The sequence below is a fragment of the Scyliorhinus torazame genome, chromosome 19, assembly GCF_047496885.1.
Source record: "Scyliorhinus torazame isolate Kashiwa2021f chromosome 19, sScyTor2.1, whole genome shotgun sequence".
Lineage (NCBI taxonomy): Eukaryota > Metazoa > Chordata > Chondrichthyes > Carcharhiniformes > Scyliorhinidae > Scyliorhinus > Scyliorhinus torazame.
In genome coordinates this window covers 59,820,673-59,846,506 of record NC_092725.1, presented here as the reverse complement: position 1 = coordinate 59,846,506, position 25,834 = coordinate 59,820,673, and the positions used below count along the sequence as shown (strand labels likewise).

Below are 25,834 nucleotides of genomic sequence, written 5' to 3'. Positions count from 1 at the left end.
CCTTCTATACTCATAGAATGCCTATAGTGCAGAATGAGGCCATTTGGCCCATCAAGTCGACACCAACCCTCCGGTAAAACACCATTCCCAGGCCCACTCACCCACCCTATCCCTGTAACCCCACCCAACCTTTGGACAATTTAGCGTGGCCAATCCACCTAACCTGCACGTCTTTGACTGTGGGAGGTAACCGAAACACATGGAGGGAACTCGTGCAGACAGGGGGAGAACATGCAAACTCCACATACAGTCACCCGAGGTTGGAATCGAACCCAGGTCCCTGGAGCTGTGAGGCAGCAGTGCTAACCACTGTGCCACTCACGATTATTCTATTCTAATGCAACTACATGAATCCTCAAATAAGCAGACCAAAATTGTACTCCATACTCCAGGTGCGGTCTCACCAATACTTTGTACTGTTGCAGCAACTTCCTTACTTTTATGCCTTCCTTATAATCTGTTGAGCTGCATACCAGCCTTCTGCGATTCATGCACAAGAACATCCAGATTCCTCTGCGCGAAAGCACTCTGAGGTTTCTCTCCATTTCGATCATAAGTTGCACCTCCATTTTTCCAATGAAAGTGGATAATCTCATTCTTATCCACGTTAAACTCTATTTGCCATGTTTTGGCTCACTCACCTAACCTATCTATACCTAGTTGTAAAATTCTTAGTTCCTCATTGCAACTTACTCTGCTACCTATTTTAGTATTATCTGCAAATTTGGCTATAGTACCTTCTATGCCTGCACAAAAGTCATGAAGCTATCTTTTAAATACATATTTGACACAGCATCTTATTCTGACTTTCTAATTGCCCTGTTGCTATGCCAGCCCAGAAATGTTTCTTGCTCATGATCAGGAATTGAAAATGCACTTGTGTTTTTTGACCAAGGCAAGTTTGCAGAAGACAGTTGCGACACCGTTCAAAACCATCCTGGCCAACTCAGGACAGTGATCAGCACAACTGAGGCCTTTATGGGCTAAATGCCAACATCAAGTGAACCACCAAGAAACTTTACGATGTCCTGCTTAACATTTTGGGTAAAACTTTGTCGTGTAACACGTGGTGCGTCTGCAGAGATCACAATAAAGAACGTGACCTTACTCTTCGGTACGTAAGGAAGTGACTAGTAAGTAGACTTGGTTACAAAAGAGTCTAGTGCCCTGTTTATTCTTCGGTATTTTAAGCAGTTGCAAATCACCGTAGTTGCGCCAGCCTTTTTCAGTAGATGCAGTCTTACTCATCCGTCGTAACCCACTCGTCACGGTTTGAAAGAAGTGACCTATTTCACTTTTTGTAAGTAAATTAAACTTTCATGGTTTGCAAACGTTATTTTCAAAAGCCCGTTTAAAAAAAAAAAAATCTCGCCCGTAATATTTCCCCGTGCTGACAGCTTTGTCCCAGGCAGTTCACCCAATGCTGGCAATCGAGCACAAACTCTGGCGCCCACATTCATTCATTGCTGCGCTCTTGATGTCCTGTAGTCGGGCTGCTGATGTCATTACATTTCATCATATGGGGAGAGACAGAGGGGGTGGGGAAAGAATAAGTGCTTCCTCTTCCATACGGAAAAAGAAAAGTAATTTCGAACCGAACCAGCAAGCCATCGAATACGATCTACTGATGGGAGCAAAGCTTGTTTCTGTTGTACACTCCCTCCCGCTGCCGTGCCTGGGAACCGGTGGCACTGTGAGAAACGGCAGCAAAACATTGCTGCCAATGCAAACCTACCGCCTTGTGCACCGTGTGTCTGTTTCATAAAGATCCTGGCGAGCTGGTTGGCCCCCGGCACGCCACGTGAGGCGAGTCACCGGACAGCTGGGGGTGGTAAAGGGGGGGGGTGGGGGTAGGGGGGGGGGGGAATCCAGGCGCTAGCAGAGGAGCCCTGAGCCATTCAGACGGGGTTTCAAATAATAATAAATACAATAATAAGAGAAGACTTGAACCGCTATGGGAGACAAGAAGAGTCCCACCAGGTAGAGTACTTTTCGACTCTCCGCTCCCCTCGTCCGTCCCGTTCTCCCCCTCCCACCCCCCCCCCCCCCCCCTTGAGGGGGTAAAAGGGAACCCTCTTAAATGTGTTTTGTTAAAGTGTTGTGGAAATGGACCGATCGCAGAATGGGAGCTGGTGCTCGGGGAGCAAAATGTTGCAAGAGCTCGATACAATGTAGCAGCCATGGCGGACGGGTTTGTTACAGTACAGTCAGTGCGTGCGTGCGTGGGAAATTGACATGGGGAGCTGCAGTTTCGCAGCAAAAGGATCTGGCCCTTTTTTTTCCTTTTTGATCGTCACTGATTGCCAGGAAGGTCTTTAGGGGAGGAGGAGGAAAAAGAGAGAGAGAGGGGGGTGGGGGAAGCAACAAAAAAAAGCTAACTATTTGCCAATAAGCCGGTGCACCTATGTATTTTTTCACCTCCTCTTTCTATTCCTTTTGTTGTCCAAAACAGACCCAAAAGGCAGCCCAAGCCTTCCACAGACGAGGGATACTGGGACTGTAGCGTTTGTACGTTCAAGAACAGCGCAGAGGCTTTCAAATGCAGTATGTGTGATGTCAGGAAGGGCACATCAACACGGTGAGTCTCCCCAGTTCCTTTTTTATTTAATCTCTTTATCTATTAATAAATTAACGTTGCACAGTCGTAAATGGGATCGGAGAGATGAGGGGGGGGGGGGGGGTTGTTGCGATCTTTATTTCTACAGTCTTGGTTACATTTGTCATTTGAAATGTACTATTTTAAAGCATTCGGTTACAATATTATCAATATTGCAGATTTAAAGCTATACCGTCAGAGATCTATGAATGAAATTGGACTTTCTTATTGCGTTAGGGATGTTCTCAGATCATTACTGAATGGTTACATTTCTGGTTTTCAAAAACTGGTAGTTGAACCACTTGACCAAACAAACAAGGCTATATTACCCCTGAATAGAATTATCCCCAAAGCTTCAGGATTCAAGTATCTTAATAGTTTTCTTTTCAAATCTGTATTATGTATCATTGAATTTGTTATTTTAAAAATGCATAATAACTAATAGATTCAGTCAAATGAATCTGTTTAAATTAACTGTTTAGAGAAGGGTGTATTCTGTTGCCACATTTTGCCTTCCCTGCCTGGGATCTTCAGTTCTCCCTTCAGTCTGGAGACAAGAGGGCTTATTCTTTGTACCGATTGAAACTATACTCGGGTGAAATTCAATTGGGTTACACATTTATATTCAGAATATTTACACAAACAGGGTTTCCTGTACTGAACACACAATAAGTAGCATAACCCTCTCTCTTTCTCCCCCCCCCCCCTTCACATTCAGTTTAATGGTCATAAAATGCTACTTTAGGCATTGGTGGCTTATTGAAATATATCACCGAAGAGGGAGTTGCCATCGGGACTTGTTCTTAATAGGAAGTGTTTATGAAGAACTCCGATTAACTTGAATATTTGTACGTTTTTCTTTCATCAAACACAAAGTATTTGGGAGCAAATAGGAGGCCAACCTGAGAAAATTGAATAATTATCTTAGGCATAGTCATTAAGTTGGAATGCTTCAGTGCTCATGTCACTTCAGCTTTGTGTTTACCAGCTCCCATGCACTATTTGGTTCAGTAACTCCATGCCAGTTCTCCCAGTGATGGCATCAGTACTCGGATGTTTTAAATAAATAGCCAAAAACCATCAGGAAAACAAAAATTGATCTTTTTTTTGTAACTGTTTAAGAAACAGTGAGACACCCTCTTTTGTAATAACTTTTTTAGTGAGCTTTCTGAATTAATGCAAATCACAAATGCGGACTGCACTTTTGTTAGTGCTTTTGCAAGCCCTGGCCCATGGCTTAGTCAGAGTTTCAGGGGTTTGTTGTTTTGCAAAATTATCACTTGTAACTCAGTTGCCTGGTATAAGTCAAGTGTTTGTCTTGTTCAACAGGTGTGACCTATCCGTTCATTTTACAGTACCTCTCTAGCTAATTGAGGCAGATAGTTGGAGAGAATTTGATTGCAAAAGTGCTAGTACGCTTTTGTTCCGTTCTGCACGTGCATTGTTTTCTCCCTTATACCTTGAAGTGGTTGATTCATTGTTGGATCATGTCCACATGGGTTTTCACATCTGGCACAGTGGTGGGCAACCTGCAGCCCAGGAGCCACATGTGGCCCATCTGGGTTTTCAGTGCAGTCCATGAGACATTTTGTTGCCCACATACAGGGTTGCTACAGTCTGCTGATCTCTGTCCGTGTAGTTTTCTTCCTACCGGTGTGTCTGGAGTGATACACATGTCAAACACGGACAAGTAGGGCCTGTGCTGATTGCACACAACATTGACTGTGAGAGCCATGAGCTCCCTCTGCTTCCAAAGTGGAAATATTTATTTTGTTTTTACCATTTAAAGTTGATAGTTCTATTACTATTTTCTGTAACTTGTTCCAAAATATTCACCTTGTATTAATTGCATTTAATCTTATTCATGGGGGCCATGGTAATGAACAAGCCTGATTTCAATCTTGCAGCCCACTGAGATGAAGGAGGGCCACCCATGTGGCCCATTCACTTGCCTGGGTTGCCCATCACTGGCATGGCACCTTGCCCCAGTGGCGCTTATTCACATGTGAGCCTTGGCACCATGTTTCAGTCATCTATTTGCCTCCATCATAACAAATCCAATTCTGTCCACCATGCTCATCTATACAGGCAAACCACAGAAATACATTCTGGGGTACTGATTTTTTTTTCTTTCAGTTCCTTAATTTGTGGGGCAGCAAAGGCAATAGCAGCATCTCGACTCACCCTGTGCGGACCTTCCTAGTCACTAACAGCTTAACTACTCGTAGATAGACCCGAGGAGTCATCAGGGAAGTTGGAAGCTCTATTCTTGATTTTTATTCTTCTAAAAATTAAAGCAAAGCTACCCCACAGAAAAGATCCTCAAGGAATGTAGGATGGGGACATAATTCTAAACTGGAGTTTGGGCATTTAACAATGAAATTGGGAAACATTTCACACAGAAGGTAGTGGGAAACTGGAGCTCAAAAGGTTGTGGTTGGTGGACCAATTAAAATTTAAAGCAGTGGTTTCAAAATTTGTTGGGTAATAATAGCATGGGATATGGAATCATGTAAATTGTGTTGAGGAACAGTGAAGCCATGATCTGAATGAGAGCCTGTACAGATTCAAGGGTCTACCTATAGTCTATCTATCTGTGTTTTGAGCGGAGTTCCTCAGGGTAGTGTTCTAGGCCCAGCCATCATAAGGTTAGAAGTGGGGGATGTTTGCGGATGACTGCGCAATGTTTAGCACCATTCATTACTCCTCCGATAATGAAGCAGTCCATGTCCAAATGCAGCAAGACCTGGACAATATCCAGGCTTGGGCTGACAAGTCGCAAGTTATATTCGTGCCACATAAGTGCCATGCAATGCCCATCTCCTAAAGAGAGGATCTAACCACCGCCCCTTGACATTCAAAGCATTACCATCGCTGAATCTCCCACTATCAATGTCCTGGGGGGGTTACCATTGATCAGAAACTGGATTGGACTAGCCACATTAATATTGTGGCTACCAGGGCAGGTCAAAGACTAAGAATCGTATGGCTGGTGACTCACCACCTGACCCCCCCAAAGCCTTCCACAAGTCAAGAGTGTAATGGAATACTCGCCACTTGCCTGGATGAGTGCAGCTCCAACAACACTCAAGAAACTTGACACCATCCAGGACAAAGCAGCCCGCGTGATTGCTCCCCCTTCCACAAACATTCAAACGCTTCAACACCGATGAACAGTGGCAGCCGTGTGTACCATCTACAAGATACAGTTGCAGGAACTGACCAAGATTCCTTACACAACTTCCAAACCCACGACCGCTCACACCTAGAAGGACAAGAGCAGCAGGTACCTGGGAACCCCACCAGCTGGAGGTTCCCCTCACCACCCTGACTTGGAAATATATCACTGTTCCTTCACTGTCACCGGGGCAACATTCTGGACCTCCCTCACTAACAGCACAGTGGGTGTACCTACACCTCCAGGACTGCAGCGGTTCAAGATGGCAACTCACCCCACCTTAAGGGCAACTAGGGATGGGTAATAAGTGCTGGCCTAACTAGCGATGCCCACATCCCATAAATTAATTTTAAAAAGGGCTTTATGTAAATCGTGAGATTGATTTCACCTTATTTAGGAAACTTGTTCTTCACTTTATTCCTGCATAATTTCATTTTATTGAGGGTGTCTCAGTAGAGTTAATAAGTTTAAAAACTTTACCATTTGGATGCATGAAATATATGATATGGAATTGGGTGTTGCGAGGATTTAGGTATTGGTTTTCTTTTTTTTTTAAACTTATCTTATTACAAACGTGTATCAAAGCAGGTTACAGCAAAAAACACCCTGGGAAACTAACTCCCCACAATCAACGATACAATCTGTACAGATTTTCCCCCTTTTTCACTCCCCCCTCCCCCCACCCCCCTGCGACGAACAGCTCCTCAAACACCGGTCACAAACATCCCCCACCTTTTCTCAAACTCCCCTGCTGAGCCCCTTAACTCATACTTTATCTTCTGTAATCGCAGGAAGTTGTACCGGTCACCCAACCAAGCCGCTACCTCTGGTGGCGATGCCGACCACCACTCCAGCAAAATTCGCCGCCGTGCAATCAGAGAGGCGAAGGCCACTAAATCCATCTTCCTCCTCTCCATGAGCTCCGGCTTCTCTGAAACCCCAAATATCGCCACCAAAGGGCCTGGGTCCACCTCCTCCTCCACTATCCTGGCTAAGACCGCGAACACTCCCACCCAGAATCTTACCAATTTTTCGCAACCCCAAAACATGTGCGCATGATTCGCTGGCCCCCGCCCACACCTCTCACACCCATCTGCTTCCTCCTTAAAGAACACACTCATTCTCGCCCGAGTCATATGCACCCTGTGCACCACCTTAAACTGTATCAGGCTCATCCTTGCACATGAGGGCGTCCAATTTACCCTACGCAGTGCCTCACTCCATACTCTCCAATTGATCTCCATTCCCAACTCTACTTCCCATTTCTCCTTGATCTTCACCACCCACTCACCGCTGAACCCCCAGCCACTTACATTTATCCCCAATTTTTACCTCCCCTTCCACATTTGGAAGCAGCAGTCGCTCAAGCAGGGTGTATCCCGGCATCCTAGGGAACCACCTCTAGACCTTTCGTGCAAAGTCCCTAACCTGCAGATACCTGAACTCACTCCCCCTCGGCAGCTCTACCCTCTCCCTTAGCTCCTCCAGACTGATGAACCCTTCCTCCAAATACAAATCCTTCGGACCAGCCCCACTTCCCTCCACCTCCTATATACACTATCCATCCCCCCCCCCTCATCTTAAACCCACTATTCTCAAACAGCGACGTTAGCACCATCACCTCTTTCATCCTAAAATGCCTCCTCAGCTGATTCCATATCTTTACCGTGGACTGCACCACTGGGCTCCCTGAATATCTACTCGGAGCCATTGGCAATGCTGCCATCACCACAGCACTCAAACTAGACACCTTTCAAGATTCCTCCTCCATCCTAACCTATTCTACCCCTTCTCCTTCCCACCACCGCCACACTTTCTCCACATTTGCTGACCAATAATAATGAAGCAAGTTCAGAAACGCAAACACCCCCTGCTGCCTCTGCCTCTGTAGCAGGGTCCTCGGCACCTTCCCCGCCCATACAAAGTCCGAGATGATCGTGTCCACTTTCCGAAAAAAGGCCTTTGGTATAAAGATCGGGAGAGCCTGAAAGATAAACAAGTACCTCGGCAGAATATTCATTTTCCCCACGGACCCTCCCCGCCAGCATTAAGTGCAGTGTATCCCACCTCCTAAGATCCTCCCTGGACTCCTCCAGCAGCTTCGTTAAATTCCACTTATGGAGACCCGTCCATTCCCTCGCTACCTGAATCCCCAAATATCTGAACCTATATCTCGCTATGTAAATGGCATCTCCCCCTAAATTAGCCCTCTGTGCCAGCTCATTCACCAGGAATACCTCGCTTTTCCCTACATTCAACTTGTACCCTAAGAACCCTCCAAACCTTCACAACAGGCCCATAATCTTTCCCACACTCTCCAACGGATCAAAAACATACAGCAAGACTTGATCGGCATAGAACAACACACGATGCTCCCTCTGTCCCTCATTATCGCTGGCTTTGAAAGCAGACCAAGGCAGGCCAGCAGCACGGTTCGATTCCCGTACCAGCCTCCCCGAACAGGCGCTGGAATGTGGCGACCAGGGGCTTTTCACAGTAACTTCATTTGAAGCCTACTTGTGACAATAAGCGATTTTCATTTCATTTCATTTCCTTATGCCCCACCTCTCCGCTGACCCCCTGAGAGCCATCGCCAATGATTCTATGACCAAACAGCAATGGCGACATTGGGAACCCCTGCCTCGTACCCCTGTGTAAGTCAAAGCTTTGTGAGCTCGTATCATTTGTCCTCACCCGCACTCTTGGTGCCACATGCAGCAACCGCACCCATGCCACAAATCTCGGCCCAAACCTTCCCAAGACTTCAACCAAGTACCGGCGCTCAACCCGATCAAATGTCTTCTCAGCCTCCATGGACACCACAACCTCTAGTACCAGAGCCCCCGATGGATTCATCACCACATTCTACAGATGTTTTGTATTACTCGCGAGCTGCCTGTCCATCACAAAGCCTGTTTGATCTTCTGCCACCACCCCTGGGCCACAGTCCTCCCTCCTCTCCACCAACAACTTAGCCAATACTTTCACATCCGTGTTCAATAGTGACATGGGGTCTATACGACCCACATTCCACCGGATCCTTCCCTTTTTTGGGGATTAGTGTGATTTTAGGTATTGGTTTTCAACTGTGGAATGTGTGTTTGAACTAGTCCAGGAATTGTGTCCTTCCCACCACATCACATTGTAAGGGATCTTGAGATTATTTTAACTTTTCGTGATGGTGTTACACTGGTGATATCAGTTTGGCCACCCATTATGCATGTCCAATAATCCTTTTTATTCAAGTTAAAATTATCTCCATCCTCTCTCAACTCAATTCTGGCACTCGGAATCCAGTCCGAGTTTTCCAATCACGTTGATGCATTAGGAAAGAGATTAACACTGAGGGACATTGTTGGACAAGTGGTGTAAAGTGAATAAAAGCAAAATATTGCAGATACTGGAAATCTGAAATAAAAATAGAAAATGTTGGAAAAATTCAGCAAGCCTGGCAACATCTGTGGAGAGAGAAAGTGTTCACGTTTCAAGTCCAATATGACTTCAGTTCTGAAGGAGGGTCATATTATAGAATCATAGAATCCCTACAGTGCAGAAGGAGGCCATTGGGCCCATCGAGTCTGCACTGGCCCTTGGAAAGAACACCCTACTTAAGCCAACACCTTCATTCTATCCCTGTAACCCAGTAACCCCCACCTATCCTTTTTGGACAATAAAGGGCAATTTAGCACAGCCAATCCAGCTAACCTGCACATCTCGGAGGAAACCCAAACAGACACTGGAAGAAAGTGCAAACTCCACCCATGCAGTCATCCGAGGCCCAGGTCCCTGGAGCTCTGAGGCAGCAGTGCTAACCACTGTGCCGTCATGCCGCCCATACTGGTAACATTAACTCTGTTTCTCTCCACAGATGCTGCCAGGCCTGCTGAGTTTTTGCAGCAATTTATGTTTTTATTTTATGTTAGTTTAAAATGAGCTTTGCTTTACATTCAGCTGAGTTGCTCTTTTTCTGGGGTTACTGATAGTGACACTGGGTGCCAAATTGAAAGTCTTCCATTCATCATGCTGATATCCCTGAACTTGATGGGTACAAAACAAGTAAAAGAATTAACATTTTCTCAGGAATTTGAATTGAGATCTTGTTGAGAACATTAGTTATGACTTAACAGTTTTTATATAGTTTCTTGGGTCAAGCTCATTGTGATTGCATTTGGAGTGTAGGGTTCTGTGCAATGACAAGAACACTGATTGAACTCTTTTGAGGAAGAGCACTGATTGAAACTGTGGCAAATTTAATAAACTGTTCAGTATTAAACATGGTTTAATTATGGCTCTGGCCAGTGTAAATGTACATGAGAATTACTGATGATGTCTGCCTGGACTGTTGAAATTTTAATGATTTGTCATAAATATGGTGCCAGGATTCAAATGAAATGTGGTATGAGTTGTAGTTTTGCAGTCAAAAGTCAAACATCTTGGCATCAGTATCTAAAGTTCTAACCTAAGGAAAGTACTGAGGATACATTGCAGTGATGCCTTTTTGAAAGAAATCTGATTTTAATGTTCTAAATTTTGACAAAACTACTTACGTTATATACTTGTGTAACAGCGTGATTTATAGATTTTTATGTTCAAAATATTAAAATGGTTTTATTTTAGCTTCTCAGCTTGGTTGTAAAGATCTAAAGTATACCAGCCTCCCCGAACAGGCGCCGGAATGTGGCGACTAGGGGCTGTTCACAGTAATTTCATTTGAAGCCTACTTGTGACAATAAGCGATTTTCATTTCATTACATTATGGCAGATTTTAATATACCTTGTCAGGATATGTTACAGACCATATAACTGCAGCCTGCCACTGTTGATCTATTAATGCGTATTATCAGTTGCGGTCTCCTTTTTACTATTTTTTTCAGTGCACACGTGTGACATAATTGCAGATTTCAGCAACCACTTGGTATTGGATGATTTTTATCCAATGAATCCTGTTTAAAAGTAGGCCTGTCAAATCCAATTTTGAACAACAAGAGCTTTTAGTTGTAAGACCATTGCTCCCAATTTAGCATCAGGAGACTGGAACCTCTGAGGCATCTTGACTTACTTTTATAATACTTGTCTACATTATAAATTCACTGTATAAGGTACCTCATTTGAATCTGCACTTGGGAAGAGCTAAATGGGTTGGAGGTGGTGGGGTGTGGTTCATATATGATACCAGCAAAGGAACTTTTTCAAGAAACTTACATTACCAGTTGAGAGTACTTTTGTATTACAGTACAAATCAGTGCGCCAATCGTTCTAAAAGCTAATGGGAGAAAAATCCTATGATTGCTGTTTTGTGAACTGTTTAATTTTGCATTTTAATTTCGAGAACTTTGCCATGCTGAAGTAAACTGTCAGTTTGATTAAGTCGGTGTTTTACATAGTAATTGCTTCACTCTTATTGAAATGTCTGTTTTGATGCTTAATTCTTATGGCATTAAGCACTTTATTTTTACTGTCTGCAGTAATTACAGTTCTGACCTTAAATTCCACATACAGATAGCTACTAAACCAATTTGAGCAGACTTGGCCAGAGGCTGTTTTTGTAAATACGACTTGGCTCTCTTTTAACAACCTGTGGTCTCATTTTGTGTGTTTTTTATTTTGCACTTAATGCATTAATTGAAGATCAGAAGTAAATGTTACCAGTTCTAAGAATTCCTCCAGAATAAACTCCTGTAAAAAGACAACTGATAGCATTGCACTTGCCAGTTAATTGCAATGTAAAATCCTACCTTGGAAAAAAAAGGATGTAATTATTGCTAAATGGCGACTGATTATTTTAGCTTTATTGCTGCAAGTAATAACCGTTGGTTGCAGACCTCTGCATTACAGAAGGTATAAGCAGAGGGGAGGTTAACTGATAAATGTGGGACTACACAGGGAGTGCATATGCACATGTTCTCTCTCAGCTACTCTTGGGGAGATCCATGTTCAAATCAGCTGACAATGTTGAATTACAAGTCTCTTTCCTCTGGCTGTAATATCCTCCGTGAATAAGGTTCAGGAGATTTCAACCTGGATATTAGAGGATATGAGTCCGTAGCATCAAAATACCTGCAATTCCGTGGAAATTGGCAACTTAGATCATTTGGAGAGAGCTAATTAATAGTTTGTGTGGAGTTTGGAATTATTGCATTAAAAGTCAAGAGAATGTGGTGAGAGTTTATTTGTATTTGTAGCTAATATTCATAGTTTGAAGCCAAACAAGAAATAAAGGGAGGGAGGAAAATTAAGCCCATAATATCTCTTTCTTCCACTGAACACATACAAACAGCATCTACCTAACATTTTTGGTAACCTGATAGAAAGTTCTGCAGAAACACACTCCTATCCTTATTATTAATCAATCTCCACATCCACACTGTTCAACCTTGTCTTCTGCCTTCCAAGACAGCAGATATTTCCGGTGCTCACATTACGAGCATGTAAAACTTGCTGGAAATATTTCCAGTTTATCAGATGTATAAGATGCACATTTAAAATGATCATCCTGATGTTAAAATGCCTTCAATGCCCCTCTCCTTCCTCGCTCTTTAATGCCCTCCAGGCCTCCAGCCCTCTGAAAAATCTGTATTCTTCCACTTCTAGTCTCTTGTGCATTCCTGATTATATTAAGCCCACCATTAGCAGCTTTTCCTTGTATGGCTTTGAAATTAACAACCTAAACCTCTACTACTCATCTTAAAGACCTATCTTTTTGACCAAACGTTTGGTCACCTGTTATAAGATCTATTCACGTGCCTTGGTCACACTGCTGTCAAATTATGTTTCACAATGCACCTGTGACGTACTCTGCGGTATTTAACTACATTGAATGCAAATGGATTGTTTTTGATACCTGGAATTACATAAGGTCTCAAATAAATAAATCTGATGGGCCAAATGCATTTCTTTTGATCTTTTTTTATCCTTATTGGCCTCAAACATAGTATTAATATGCAATGTTCAGAAGATTATTTTCCTCTCATTAATGCAATATTTTCTGTTTCTCCCGTAAGGCTTCATGGCAGGCCTTTTTTATATGCAATTCCAATTCATGCATGTCACAGGTTTCTTTGTTCCGATCAAGACAAATATTTCTATAGATTAATAATATATTATAATCTTTATTGTCACAAGTAGGCTTACATTAATACTACAATGAAGTTACTGTAAAAAGCCCCTCGTCGCCACAATCCGGCACCTGTTCGGGTACACAGAGGGAGAATTCAGAATGTCCAATTCACCCAACAGCACGTCTTTCGGGACTTGTGGGAGGAAACCGGAGAACCCGGAGGAAACCCACGCAGACACAGGGAGAACGTGCAAACTCCATACAGACAGTGACCCAAGCTGGGAATCGAACCCGGGTCCCTGGCGTTGTGAAGCAACTGTACTAACCACTGTGCTACCGTGCTGCCCCGGGTAAGCTATTGATGTCAAATCAAGCCAAACACTTTTTTTAAGTTGTTACAAACAATCGCCATCTCTCTTGCTTCTTTCATAACTCTTCAATTTAGAAATGAGCATTAGTGTTTCTCTTGGACACAGAATATGCATTGGTACACCAGGTCCCTATTCCCAACCTATTTGTGGTATGTCCTTCCGTTAGGTGAAGATGCATGATGGAAATCTGATGCTTTCTCCTCGCTCCAGTGTGGAATCATCAAAGGCTGTTGTACATCTGGCTGGTAGTGAGCACAAATAAACAAAGAATGTGAGAAATGCCACCGACTAGTTCTCCTACCCAGTTAGAAAGAAAATGGGATGCCGAGGGAGTGGGAAGGAAAAGACAGATTTAAAACAAAAAGATTGGCAATTGTTTGAACACTTGAAATATAACGTAGTTTTCCTTAAGATGTTCAAGCGGTTTGTTATCTATTTGCTTTCTGCCAATTTATTCTATTCCCTCTTCTCTTCCCGACGTTTCAGAGAGAACAACCAAAACAGTTAAACATTCTGCTATTAGAGTAGAGCAGAGGAAGGAAGAGAGGCAAAGAAGGGCAATGGAATTTGGTTGCACAGGTATCTCAACTAAGTGACCATTATTCGGGTGCATGTCTTAACAGTGAATAAGGACATGATCTCTGCAATAGGGAGGGAAGTTGGAGCAAACTTTCACTTATTTTAATACAAATCCTCATTTTACAGTACGTGTCAGTAGATAATAAAGCGCAGGCATACTAACTGATCTTTGTCCTCACTAGCCTTAGAACTGAGGGCAGGAACTCAGCATTGGCCAAGAAATGAATCTGGGACTTGGCTGGTCACTGGACTGAGTCACTCACTGGGCAGCACGGTAGCATGGTGAATAGCACAATTGCTTCACAGCTCCAGGGTCCCAGGTTCGATTCCCGGCTTGGGTCACTGTCTGTGTGGAGTCTGCACATCCTCCCCGTGTCTGCGTGGGTTTCCTCCGGGTGCTCCGGTTTCCTCCCACAGTCCAAAGATGTGCAGGTTAGGTGGATTGGCCATGCTAAATTGCCCTTAGTGTCCAAAATTGCCCTTAGTGTTGGGTGGGGTTACTGGGTTATGGGGATAGGGTGGAGGTGTGGGCTTGGGTAGGGTGCTCTTTCAAAGAGCCAGTGCAGACTCGATGGGCCGAATGGCCTCCTTCTGCACTGTAAATTCTATGATAAAGTTGCTGAGCAATCAGAACCTTTTTTGAAAAATTGTCAACCTTGGCACTGTTCTCATCTTGCTAATTGTTTTTCTGCTGCAATCTTAGACATAACTTTGTGCACCAAAGTTATGCACCATTCTCCAAAGAACATTCTCTTTGAGTTATTTTTTTGCTCTTCATTTGAAGACCCCAACTGCATCATTGCTGCACATGCTAATTTAGATCTCTTTAATTCTAGGTTCCTTCATCACCATTAAGGTAACATACTCAATGATAGAGATTTTTTATAACCAGAGTCTTTGGTTTGTTTTTGTTATATTTAATTGCTTCTTGCAAAACATTTATACCCAATTTATTCCCTCTTTTTTGAGGTGTTGATTCCTCCTTGTTGAGGAACGCATTTAAACATGTATCAGTTGACTTCGGGTATGTCTTGGAAATGTGTCATCTTTGACTGACTGAATATCAGCAAGGAGCTAAATGATTGGGAGACAAGATCTTGGCTGAGTGTGATGCAATGGTGAACTGACGTCCATGCTCAACTACGTATCAAGAAAAAATTGTTACATAGGCTCCAGGAAATTGCCTGATCATCCATCTCCGTGTTGACTCTAGATTGAACATGGGTCCTTCCTGGTTAGTTTGCCTCTGTTATTAGCTGGGTACATTTGCTGAGCCATCAACAATCATAAGTTGCATTTATGTAGTAACTTTCATGTAGAAAAATATCCCATTACACTTCACAGGGAAAATGAAACAATCACAGAGCCTTTGATGGAGTAATGAGAAATGACCGAAGAATTGATCAGCAAAGTAGGTTTATAAGAAAAATGTTTTGAGATAAGGCGAGAAGTGGAATGTCCAAGGAGGGAGTTTCAGAGCATAGGGCTGAGATGTGTTACGGCTGTGCTATCACTGGCGGTGCAGAGGGCACAGAATATCAGATTCTGATGGTCTTGGGGCTTGGAAAGCCAAAGACTGGAGAGGATTACAGAGAGATGGGATGAAGTGAGACTGTGGCAGGATTTATAAATAAGTACAAAGATATAAAAATGGTCCATTAGGATCATGGAATTTGTTTAAGTCAAAGAGTACAAGCTTTTCTGGATAAGTAAGACTTGGTGAGAGTCTGGATGAGCATGGCTCATTGCCAAACCCGTTGGAATTTAATCTTCATCTCTCGTGTCGGTTCTCTCTCTTTTTTTCAACGCCAGCTATATTGTACTACGTACATTTTCATTGTGATTGATTGCTGAGCTGTCTTGTTTCAATGTTAAAAATGAAATAAAATATCTGGTTGAATGATTTAAGAGTTTTCATAACCACAGTACAGTCCTTTTTTAAAATCCAAACTTTTTACTTGCCAACTTCAGCTGTCTTGTCCCATCAGTAGATTAAAGGGTCTGTAGCGTTTTACTGTAATAATGATAGATTATAAACATTGATAGTTAGTGGTTATATGTCTCTCATAATCTTACCGAAGGCAGCAGTTGCTATAAATGCTAAAGATATGACTGCCAAAACCTTACACAACCAGGTTACCAGCTTGTGCTAAATTAGCTGATCTGAGTGATATTGACTCTCGGCATAATCTATTTAATGACTCTTACTGAGAATGTAGGTTGGTAACGGTTCCAGTTTGAGCTCACACCTAATAGGTAGTCACTTGACTGAACTATTGGAGGGCGATTCGTGTCTCTGGAACGCAACAAGAGGGGAGAAGAGAACATTGGCAAATATATAAAGAGTGTCACATTAAACTTATCCCAGAGAATTGAAATAATATAGAATAGCGTAAATTCCAACACCTTTGCAGGACCAGTTTATACTTGTGCCACTGTTCTGTTACTTTGACTAAATGTCTCATCTGAAATGGCTCCTGCATGAGCAAATTTAAGAAATGCCTTTAAACAACCATTAATTTATCACTAATGTGAAAGAAAAATACCTGTACTGGGCATATTAGAAATCAGAAATAAAAGTAGAAAATGCTGGAAATACTCAGAAGGTTAGCATTTGTGGAGAGAAGTTCAGAGTTAATGTTTCAGATCTGTGGCCATTTCTGTGATACTTTATTAGTCAATTCATCACCGACCGGAAACGTTAACTCTGATTTATCTCCACAAGGCTGCCCAGTCTTAGTTTTTCCAGCATTTTCTGCTTTTATTTTATATAAACCATTATTTTACTTTCCGATTGAAAATAATGTAAAATCAAGCTAGAAATCTCACATCTTATTACAGTTTTAATAAGAGCAAGAAAATACTGCCAATTGCCGTGATTGGCTGAATTTACAGGAGAATGTGACTATTTTAAAATAAATTTCAAAGTTGGATTGCAATTACCTTAATTATGCCTACACTTCTGGTGGTTTGAAATGCTTGGTCCTGTTTGAGAATCTTCAGTCTGACTACAGTTTGAATGGTTAAGAAGTATTTCTTGGGCGACACGGTGATTCAATAGTTAACACTGCTGCCTCATGGCGCCGAGGACTCGGGTTCGATTCCAGCCTCGGGTCACTGTCCGTATGGAGTTTGCACATTCTTCCAGTGTCTGCGCGGGCCTCACCCCTACAACCCAAAGATGGTCGGGGTAGGTGGATTGGCCACGCTAAATTGCCACTTAATTGGAAAAAGAAAGAATTGGATACTCTCAAATTTATTTTAAAATTGAAGTATTTTCTTGTTGTATTCTGAGTACACAATTCAACCCTGTTGATGGTGGATCTTGTGTATGATACAAAAGGTTGTTGAGAAAACAGGTGGCCGTTAAAGAGAGATCTCAAGTTAGGGACATAAACGGTAGGATGGTATCGGGCCCAAACTAGGTCAACATTGCCTTTCGAAACTTTTACAGAGGGCTATACACCTCCGAGCCCTCGACAGACTGGAAATACCGGTTGTAGGGGAACAAGGGCTGGAAGCATCGCTAGGGCTGGATGAAATAGTGAAATGCATCAACTCCATGCAGTCAGGGAAAGCACTGGGACCAGATGGGTTCCCAGTAGACTTTTCCAAAATATTATTAACATCGCTGGCCATGCACCTGCAGGAGATGTTCAACGACTCACTGTCGCAGTGGGCCCTCCCGCCCAGGGTGGCCCAGGCATCAAAAAGGGCAAAGACCCAACAAGAGTGTCGATCATGCAAATCTATTTCTCTCTTAAGTACTGATGCGTCAGTCCTAGTGAAAGCACCGGCGAGACAACTGGAGAGTTGTCGACCTGAAGTGATCGCAGATTATCAGATCGTGTTTGTTAAGGGCAGAAAATTTAACAGCAAACATCTGATGCCTGCTGAACATAATAATGACCCCATCCAGGGATAGGACACCAGAGGTGATCATCTCCCTGGACGCTGAGAAAGCCTTCGATTGAGTTGAAAGGAGGTACCTCATGGAGGTGCTTGAATGGTTTGGGTTCAGAGCAGGTTCACCATGTGGGTTAAGCTTCTTTACAGTGCTCCTACGGTGAGTGTACGGACGTACTACACCAGCTTCAAATACTTCCAGCTGCACAGGGGAACAAGGCAAGGGTGTCCAATATCCCCACTCCTGTTTGCGTTGGCAATCGAGCTGCTGGCTATCACACGCAGATTGGTGGACAGGCATTCGGAGAGGGGGCATAGAGCATAAGAGTCTCACTCTATGCGGATCTCCTGCTCTACATGTTGAACCACCTAGCCAGCATGGGAAAGCTAACCGCTCTCCGTTGGGAGTTTGGCACCTTCTCCAATTACAAACTCAACCTGTGAAAGATCAAAACCTTCCCGGTAAACCTCCGAGAGGGAGGAGCGGAGCTGGAGGAACTGTTGGTTAAAATAACCCAGACTAAGTTCAGGTATCTGGGAATCCAAATGGCCCACACCTGGGAGAGGCTCCACAAACGGAAGCTCTCCAGCCTGCTGGAGGAGGTAAAGAGGGCCCAGCAAAGATGGGACTGGGTCCCTCTTTCGCTGGCTTGAAGCCTACAGACAGTCAAAATGAATGTGTTGCATAGGTTCCCTTTCATGTTCAGATCTTCATTCCCAAATCCTTCACCACCAGGATGAACAAGTGAAACATGGCCTTGTCTGGGGGTGAACAGTTCCGAGGGTACGTAAGTCTATTTTACAGCAAGGGTGGCACGTGGGAGGCCTTGTCCTACAAAACCTATTTTACCACTGGGCGGCAAATGTGAGAGGGTGAGGGGGTGGCTAAGGGAGCCAGAGGCAGAGTCCGAATGGAGGAGGCCTCCTGCAAGGGCACGCCCCTCTGAGCGCTGGCTACCCTGCCACTCCCTGCCCCGCTCCCACATACATACATACACACACTCACTCTCCAGGAGCCCAGTGGTAGTAGCCACCCTAAGAACATGGAACCAGTTTAAGCGCCACTTCGAACTTGGCGAGACATCCATGGGGCCCCCCATCTGCAACAATCACAGGTTCACACTGGCAAGGATAGATGCCACATTTGGTACATGGAGGCAGGACAGAGGGACACTGACGGTCGTGGACATAAAAATGAGCGACAGACTGGCAATCCTGGGGGAACTCAGAGAAGCACTAACTCCCGAAAGGGAATGAGCTTCGGCACCCGCAGCTGCGTGACTTTCTGGGCAAGGAGACAAACGCTCCCCCAGAGACCCGGACTGGTTAGGAGATGGCAAGTGTGAAGACATCAACAGATTACTTATGTCAGGACCTCACTGGATGAGACCGATGGAAATGGGGGGAGGAAATGGGCATGTAGATAGGGGAGGGCTCTGGATCGAGGCACAGCATGGTAGCATAGTGGTTAGCACAGTTGCTTCACAGCTCCAGGGTCCCAGACTCGATTCCCGGCTTGGGTCACTTTGTGTGGAGTCTGCACGCTCTCCCCGTGTGTGCGTGGGTTTCCTCAGGGTGCTCTGGTTTCCTCCCACAGTCCAAAGATGTGCGGGTTAGGTGGATTGGCTATGCTGAATTGCCTTTAGTGTCCAAAACAAAAGGTGAATTGGGGTTACTGGGTTAAGGGGATGGGGTGGAGGAGGTGTGTGCTTAAGTGGGGTGCTCTTTCTAGGGACCGATGCAGACTCGATGGGCCGAATGACCTCCTTCTGCACTGTAAAGTCTATGATCAACTCCACCTCCTTCTGCGCCGGGCTAAGCTTGATGCAGCTCAAAGACATGTATGCTCAGATGGGGTTATGGTAACAGTGAGGGACTCATGTGTTGTAGCTTCTAGTTTGTTACTTAACATTACCGTTGTTTGGATTGTTATTTATATGCAATTCCCTCTTTTTTTTCTAGTACCAAATGCCAATAAAAATATCTTTTTTTAAATGATATAAATGTTGGACTCAAAAGCTGTACACCTGCGCTCTTTCATTTAGTGTTAAAGTAGATGTGCTTTTCCCCATCTTCTCTACTCAGCGAGGATAGGCCTGTAACAGTGCACTGGGTACATAAATGTATTTTGTATTTATTTTCTATTCAAACTTTGTGAAAACAAATAGTTTACACTTTTGACAAAGCTTTGCTTCTACTTGGCACCGAGGGTGGCCAACTTGGGGACACAACTATGCTTCCTGTGACTTTCTGTGATTGACAGGTACAACAATTTGTTGAGCTTTCAAAAAGCCCATTCCCACTGCTCTTGTTGAGAGCTTTTTATATTTTTGTTTGTACTTTTCCTAATGCATACATTTTCTCTCCTATCCTTTCTGCTTTTATATACTGTATATATGTATTCTCTTTCTATTCTTATTTCTTTGCTACAGACCGTGCTATGGCAGGACAGCAAAACAACCAGGATGTCAAAGGTAAGTCATGGCGATGGATCTCTGAGCCAACTTGTCCCACATATCTTGGATTCTTTAATTAGCTGGCTTTAGTCACATTGATGGGTCAGTTGGAAATACTTTGATTTAATAATGATGTCCAACTTCTTGTTTACAAACAGCAAATTGAATCTATCTCGATTTTAAAGCAATGTAGCTTTCATTGATTCTACATGAAGGCCTGCATGAAATGAAATGAAAATTGCTTATTGTCACAAGTAGGCTTCAAATGAAGTTACTGTGAACAGCCCCTAGTCGCCACATTCCGGCGCCTGTTTGGGGAGGCTGGTATGCATGAGGCCATATTTAACAAATGTGGATCTGGCCATCGTTGCCGCCCAGTTATATTATATAACTGTATAGCTGACGTGCAACTGGCCAAGTAATAAATATCATATTGTACATGCTGTTCATTTGACACAAGACTTTGTTTGGAAAGTTTATAGTGTGAATCCATGAAATCCAGTTTTCTTGTTAAACGATTAAACATTTTGACCTGAAGTGATCTGCAGGCTTAGCTGCATATACTTAACTACCAACAGACATTATAAGTAATGGCAGCTCGATGGAGTTTATTGCAGTAACAGTGATGGTGTATGCCAAATACTTGTTTTCACAATGAAGCTTATGAATGTTGGCCATTCATACTTCAGTTTAAAATTTGACGTGCTAAATTCAGTATTTTGCACAGTTATCATTTACTTTGATTAATTTACTTACAAGTATAATTAACTAGACCATATCTGCTTTGTGATTTAGCCCAAGGAAACATCAGAGCTCACTGCAGTTTTAAGTAGATTACTTACAGCCTTCACGGTTATGGACCTTTTTTAAAATCAAGAATAAACTTCAACACTCACTGTTCAACTCCATTTTTCAATTCATCTTCCACACACCTCATCATAGCCAGTATATCTGTAAATGCTGCAATCTAGGTGGGAGAAACTTACTTAGAATGTAGAAAGTCCTGTTTAACTAATCAGAAGTTTGGATTGCTACCATCATTGGCTCAGTTTCCTTATGCTCCTGGGTATTGTGAAATTTATTGGTGGAGCTGGATTGCTGATATTTTATTTCTATTTATACAAAAGGGGCAGTTGAAGCATATGGTAGCAGTAGGTAATTGTTTTTAGAAAAATAGCTTTTAGCTTGCTAAATTAGCCATCCTATAATTAGTCTTATGGCAAGATGATGCAAGAAAAACTGGCACTTAATTTTCAGGTCCTCTGGTGCAGTGTTACTGGACTAGTAATCAAGAGGTGGATTGATAATCCATAGGTGGATTGACCATTATCAATGCGCGGGATTATGGGGATAGAACAGATAGATAAGCAGAATGCTCGTTCAGAGGGTCGGTGCAGACTCGATGGTCCGAATGGCCTCCTCCTTCACTGTAGGAATTCTATGGATCGAGAGTGAGTTCAGACCACCACAGCAGTTTTTAGAATATGAATTTGCAGTCCTCCCAAAATTTAGACCATCCGTGTTTATCATTGACAGCCATTTCTATCAGTAAATGATGCTTGCCACGTTTCCATTACCATATGAATTAAATTACAAAGGCACCGTTTATAATATGAGTGCAGGTTGTTCTGCACAGTTCAATAGTACTTATTTAAAAAGCTCTGCTGATTTCAGTCAAGGTTGAGTCTTCCAGCAGTTTCTGTTAACTGAACACACACCATTATAATAAGGTTTTCTCAGTGCTGAGATGTTATATGCAGCAGCTAACAAGTTGGGAGAGTCTATTACTAAATGGAGATTGTCAGTGTTCTTTAAAAATGGTGAGGCTGTTTAACTTTTTTATTTTTAATTATCCATCACATACAGCAGTCAAATTTCATTTAACACCAACTTGAATGCTGTAAACAGTGGTAAAAGTGACAATGAAGGTGTTTGATTGATAATCCTTGGATTTTTAGGGAAAGAAACCTGTTGTCATACCTGACTACTTCCACATCAATTTGGTTGACCATTAACTCCCTCTGATGTGGCACAGCAATCGGATAGGCAGTAAGGGCTGAATTTCCGTTCCTGAGTTGGATGTTCGGATTGGGAAAATTCCCAGTTCCCCAAACGCCACCTAGGAAAACTTCCCCAACTTGGTGGATTTTCGTGTTTGGAGCGGGGGATGATGTTAACTGGAATTGTGCCAACCATGCCTGGAAACGGTGTGGAGGCACCGACGGGCTACTGTGTGTAGAGGCGGTCTAGTTAAATGGCCTGCTTCTTAGCTCTGCGACTTTGACCCAGCTGCATTAAAAAGTGTTAAACAAAAAAACAGCCCTCTAGCTCTCACTCATCATGCTCCCTCATCTCCCCCACACTCCCCGTACGCCATCCATACCAACTCATTGTAACCTCATGCCCCCTTAACCTACAATCCAACCTATGCCTCTCTACTCGCCCCCATGGCCCCTCATACCCTCCATACCAACCCATGACTCTCACTCACCCCCCTGGTTCTTTATAGCCTCTCTGTCAACTGAGTGTCGACTCATGTCAAGCCATGATCCGACTCATCACCTCACCATGGCCCTTGATATTCCCTATCCCAACTAAATGCCAACCCATGACCCAACCCATCATGCTTTGCATGGCAACCTTCATGCCAAATCACCCATTACCAACCATGGGCAGACTTCAGGAGCCATGTTGAGATAAAATAAGATATAGTTCTTGCCGTGGATTCAAGACTGAGTCTGCAGGCCTTGAAGTTTAACTAATTAGAAGATGTTAAAACTGTGATGTTAGACTGCCCGTTTGCCCATGCAAACAGCAGATGATGTACTCTGCGATGACATCGCGCAATCATTCCCTTCAAGTGCCCCTGTTCAACTACAAAACTGCTTGTGACGATACAGTTAAAACACTATGAATACTCAACATTTCGTCCACTTTTAAATCAAACATCCCTGACACAATAAACATTATAACAATAACAATCAATTGCCGACATAAACAATAAATCAATCAACAACAGTCAATAAGTAATTTGTCCCAGAGGTCGTCATTCACTGTGTGGTTGTCGGCGAATCTCGGCTTCTGCTTTTTAGTACTTGGTGTCTTTGGCTTGGTGTGAGCGTCGTCAGTGGTTACCTTACCCAGAGTTTTAAAACATATTTTAATTCTCTTTTTTCACGTTTTCTTCCAAATTTACACCCACCAACAAACCGTAAGCAATAACGAATACAATGTCAATTCCCTTATCAGCAACAACAATCCCATCCTCCCACCAAATCCCCAAACAACGGGCCGCATGTTAACATAAATAAATAACAAAAAGGAATCAGGAATCGCCCATAGTCACCATTAACATATATAGTTCCCCCCCCCTCCACCCTAATGTTCGATGTAATCCAATCCTTTTTTAAAAATAAATTTAGAGTGGCCAATTCATTTTTTCCAATTAAGGGGCAATTTAGCGTGGCCAATCCACCTAGCCTGCACATCTTTGGGTTGTGGGGGCGAAACCCACGCAAGCACAGGGAGAATGTGCAAGCTCCACACGGACAGTGACCCAGAGTCGGGATTGAACCTGGGACCTCGGCGCCGTGAGGCAACAGGGCTAACCACTGCGCCACCGTGCTGCCCGATGTAATCCAATTCTTGAAAGTGCATAATGAATAACGTCCATGAATTGTAGAACCCCTCCATCCTTCCCCTCAGTTCAAACTTGACCGTCTCACGAGTCAAGAATTCCAGCAGATTCCCCCGCCATGCCAGGGCACAGGGTGGAGAGGTTCATCTCTATCCCAACAGGATCTGCCTTCAGGCGATCAACGAGGCAAAGGCTACAACATCTGTCTCCACACCCATTTTCAACCCAGGCTGGTCCAACACCCCAAATATAGCCTCCCAAGGGCCGGGGTCCAGTTTCACGTGCACCACTTTAGAGATTACCATAAAAACCTCCTTCCAGTAATCCTCCAGCTTTGGACAGGACCAAAACATATGAACGTGGTTTGCGGGACCTCCCCCGCAACGTTCACACACATCATCTACCCCCTTAAAGAGCCAGCTCATCCTTGCCCTCATGAGGTGTGCTCTACATACCACCTTCAGCTGCATCAGCCCCAACCTCACGCACGAGGTGGAGGCACTCACTCTCCGGAGCACCTCACACCAGAACCCCTCCTCCATACCCTCTCCCAACTCTTCCTCCCTTTTGCTTTGATCCCTTCCAGCAGTGCCTTCTCCTCTTCCAAAATAGCCCCGTAAACCACCACCACTACCCCCTTCTCCAGTCCCCCTGTCGTCAGCACCTCCTCCAGCAGGCTCCACGGGAAGCTCTGTATCGCCTTCCTGGCAAAGTCTCGAACCTGCAACCTTAACCGGAGTTGACGTAGTGATTTGAGGTCAACTTGGTGTTTGATTCACAATTGAGGTGCCGTTTTTCCCAATTGGTTCATTTAGTGTCAGGTTCTCAGGAAGGTCCAGGTCAGCTGGAATTGACTCAGTCGGTTCTGCCTCTGGTGGATTGGTACTTGTCATCAAAAACTGATCCGTATGCCTTCTTCATATTATATCAACTTGGGTCTGTACGATGGAGACCGGTCCAGTCTGTACGCGAGATAGTGGCAGGAATCCAATTTTGACTTGTGGTTGTGTTTTTCGCTTGGGTCAAGAAGGTCTGGCAAGAAATTATACCACAAGTTTGCCTGGGTTTCCACCCCCCACAACCCAAAAGATGTGCAGGGTAGGTGGATTGGCCACGTTGCTAAATTGCCCCTTAATTGAAAAAATTAATTGGGTACTCAAAATTTATTTCTTGGGTGCCTAGAAATGCTGTTTGCATACCTTGTTGCCAGTTTTTATGCGGTGGATTCATGATTGATTGTGCAGGATTTAGAGGTTCAATTAAATTGTATAGCTTCATTTAGAAGATGCTAACACTACAGGCTGTGATGTTAGACTGCCCGTTTGCCCGTGAAAAAGATGACGTCACGCAATCGTTCCCTTAAAGTGCCCCTGTTCAGTTACAAGGCTGCTTGTAAGGAAGCAGTAAAAACACCATGAATACGCAACAATTCTAAGTGTATATTCCATATTTTTTTTAACGCACTTATTGATGTAACACCATTTAAGAAATTTAAATCCCTTCAATTACTTAATCTAATACAAAAAGAAAAACAGACAAATTCCAAGGGGATGACTCACCTTCTTTGGTTAACTAAAAGTTAAAGATAGTATCAAACTTAAAGAAAAAGAATATAATTGGGCCAAGTGGGGTAGCAGGTCAGGCGATTGGACAGAGTATAAAAAAAATAGCAATGAGCAACTAAAAGATTAATAAGGGTGAAAAATTAAAATACGAAAGAAAGTTAGCTATAAATATAGAGGCAGATAGTAAGAGTTTCTATACATATTTAAAAAGAAGAGTTAACAAAGTGAGTGTTGGTCCTCTAGAAAAATTGAACATGTGTTTTGCATCCGTCTTTGCTACAGAGGATAAAAATAATATTCCCAAAAGCTGTAAATCAGGAAATGGGAGGGAGTAACTCAAGAAAATTACATTCAACAGGAATACGGTACTGAACAAAGAGAGCTGTGGGTTAATAAATCCCCAGGTCTTGATGTAATTTCATTCTAGGATCTTAAAATAGCAAATGAGGTAGTTGATCATTGGTCTTAATTTTCCCTAATCCTCTAGAT

The 25,834-nt window shown here is 43.3% G+C and overlaps 1 protein-coding gene across 13 annotated transcripts in view; it reads left to right on the top strand.

Annotated features, from left to right (window-relative positions):
- The first annotated feature begins 1,180 nt into the window (after positions 1-1,180).
- Positions 1,181-25,834, top strand: part of yaf2 (YY1 associated factor 2) — a 263,378-nt gene continuing 238,724 nt past the window's right edge. Inside the window, exons 1-4 of one of the 13 annotated variants that reach the window (XM_072484382.1) lie at positions 1,181-1,300; positions 2,453-2,578; positions 13,011-13,181; positions 20,120-20,161. In XM_072484382.1, the coding sequence (XP_072340483.1) occupies positions 1,233-1,300; positions 2,453-2,578; positions 13,011-13,181; positions 20,120-20,161 (407 nt within the window). In that variant the 5' untranslated portion in view covers positions 1,181-1,232. Of the gene's footprint in view, positions 1,301-1,447; positions 1,807-1,843; positions 1,981-2,046; positions 2,192-2,452; positions 2,579-13,010; positions 13,182-20,119; positions 20,162-25,834 lie in introns of those variants that run through there. The other 12 variants (XM_072484386.1, XM_072484383.1, XM_072484385.1 and 9 more) reach the window with 12 other exon arrangements.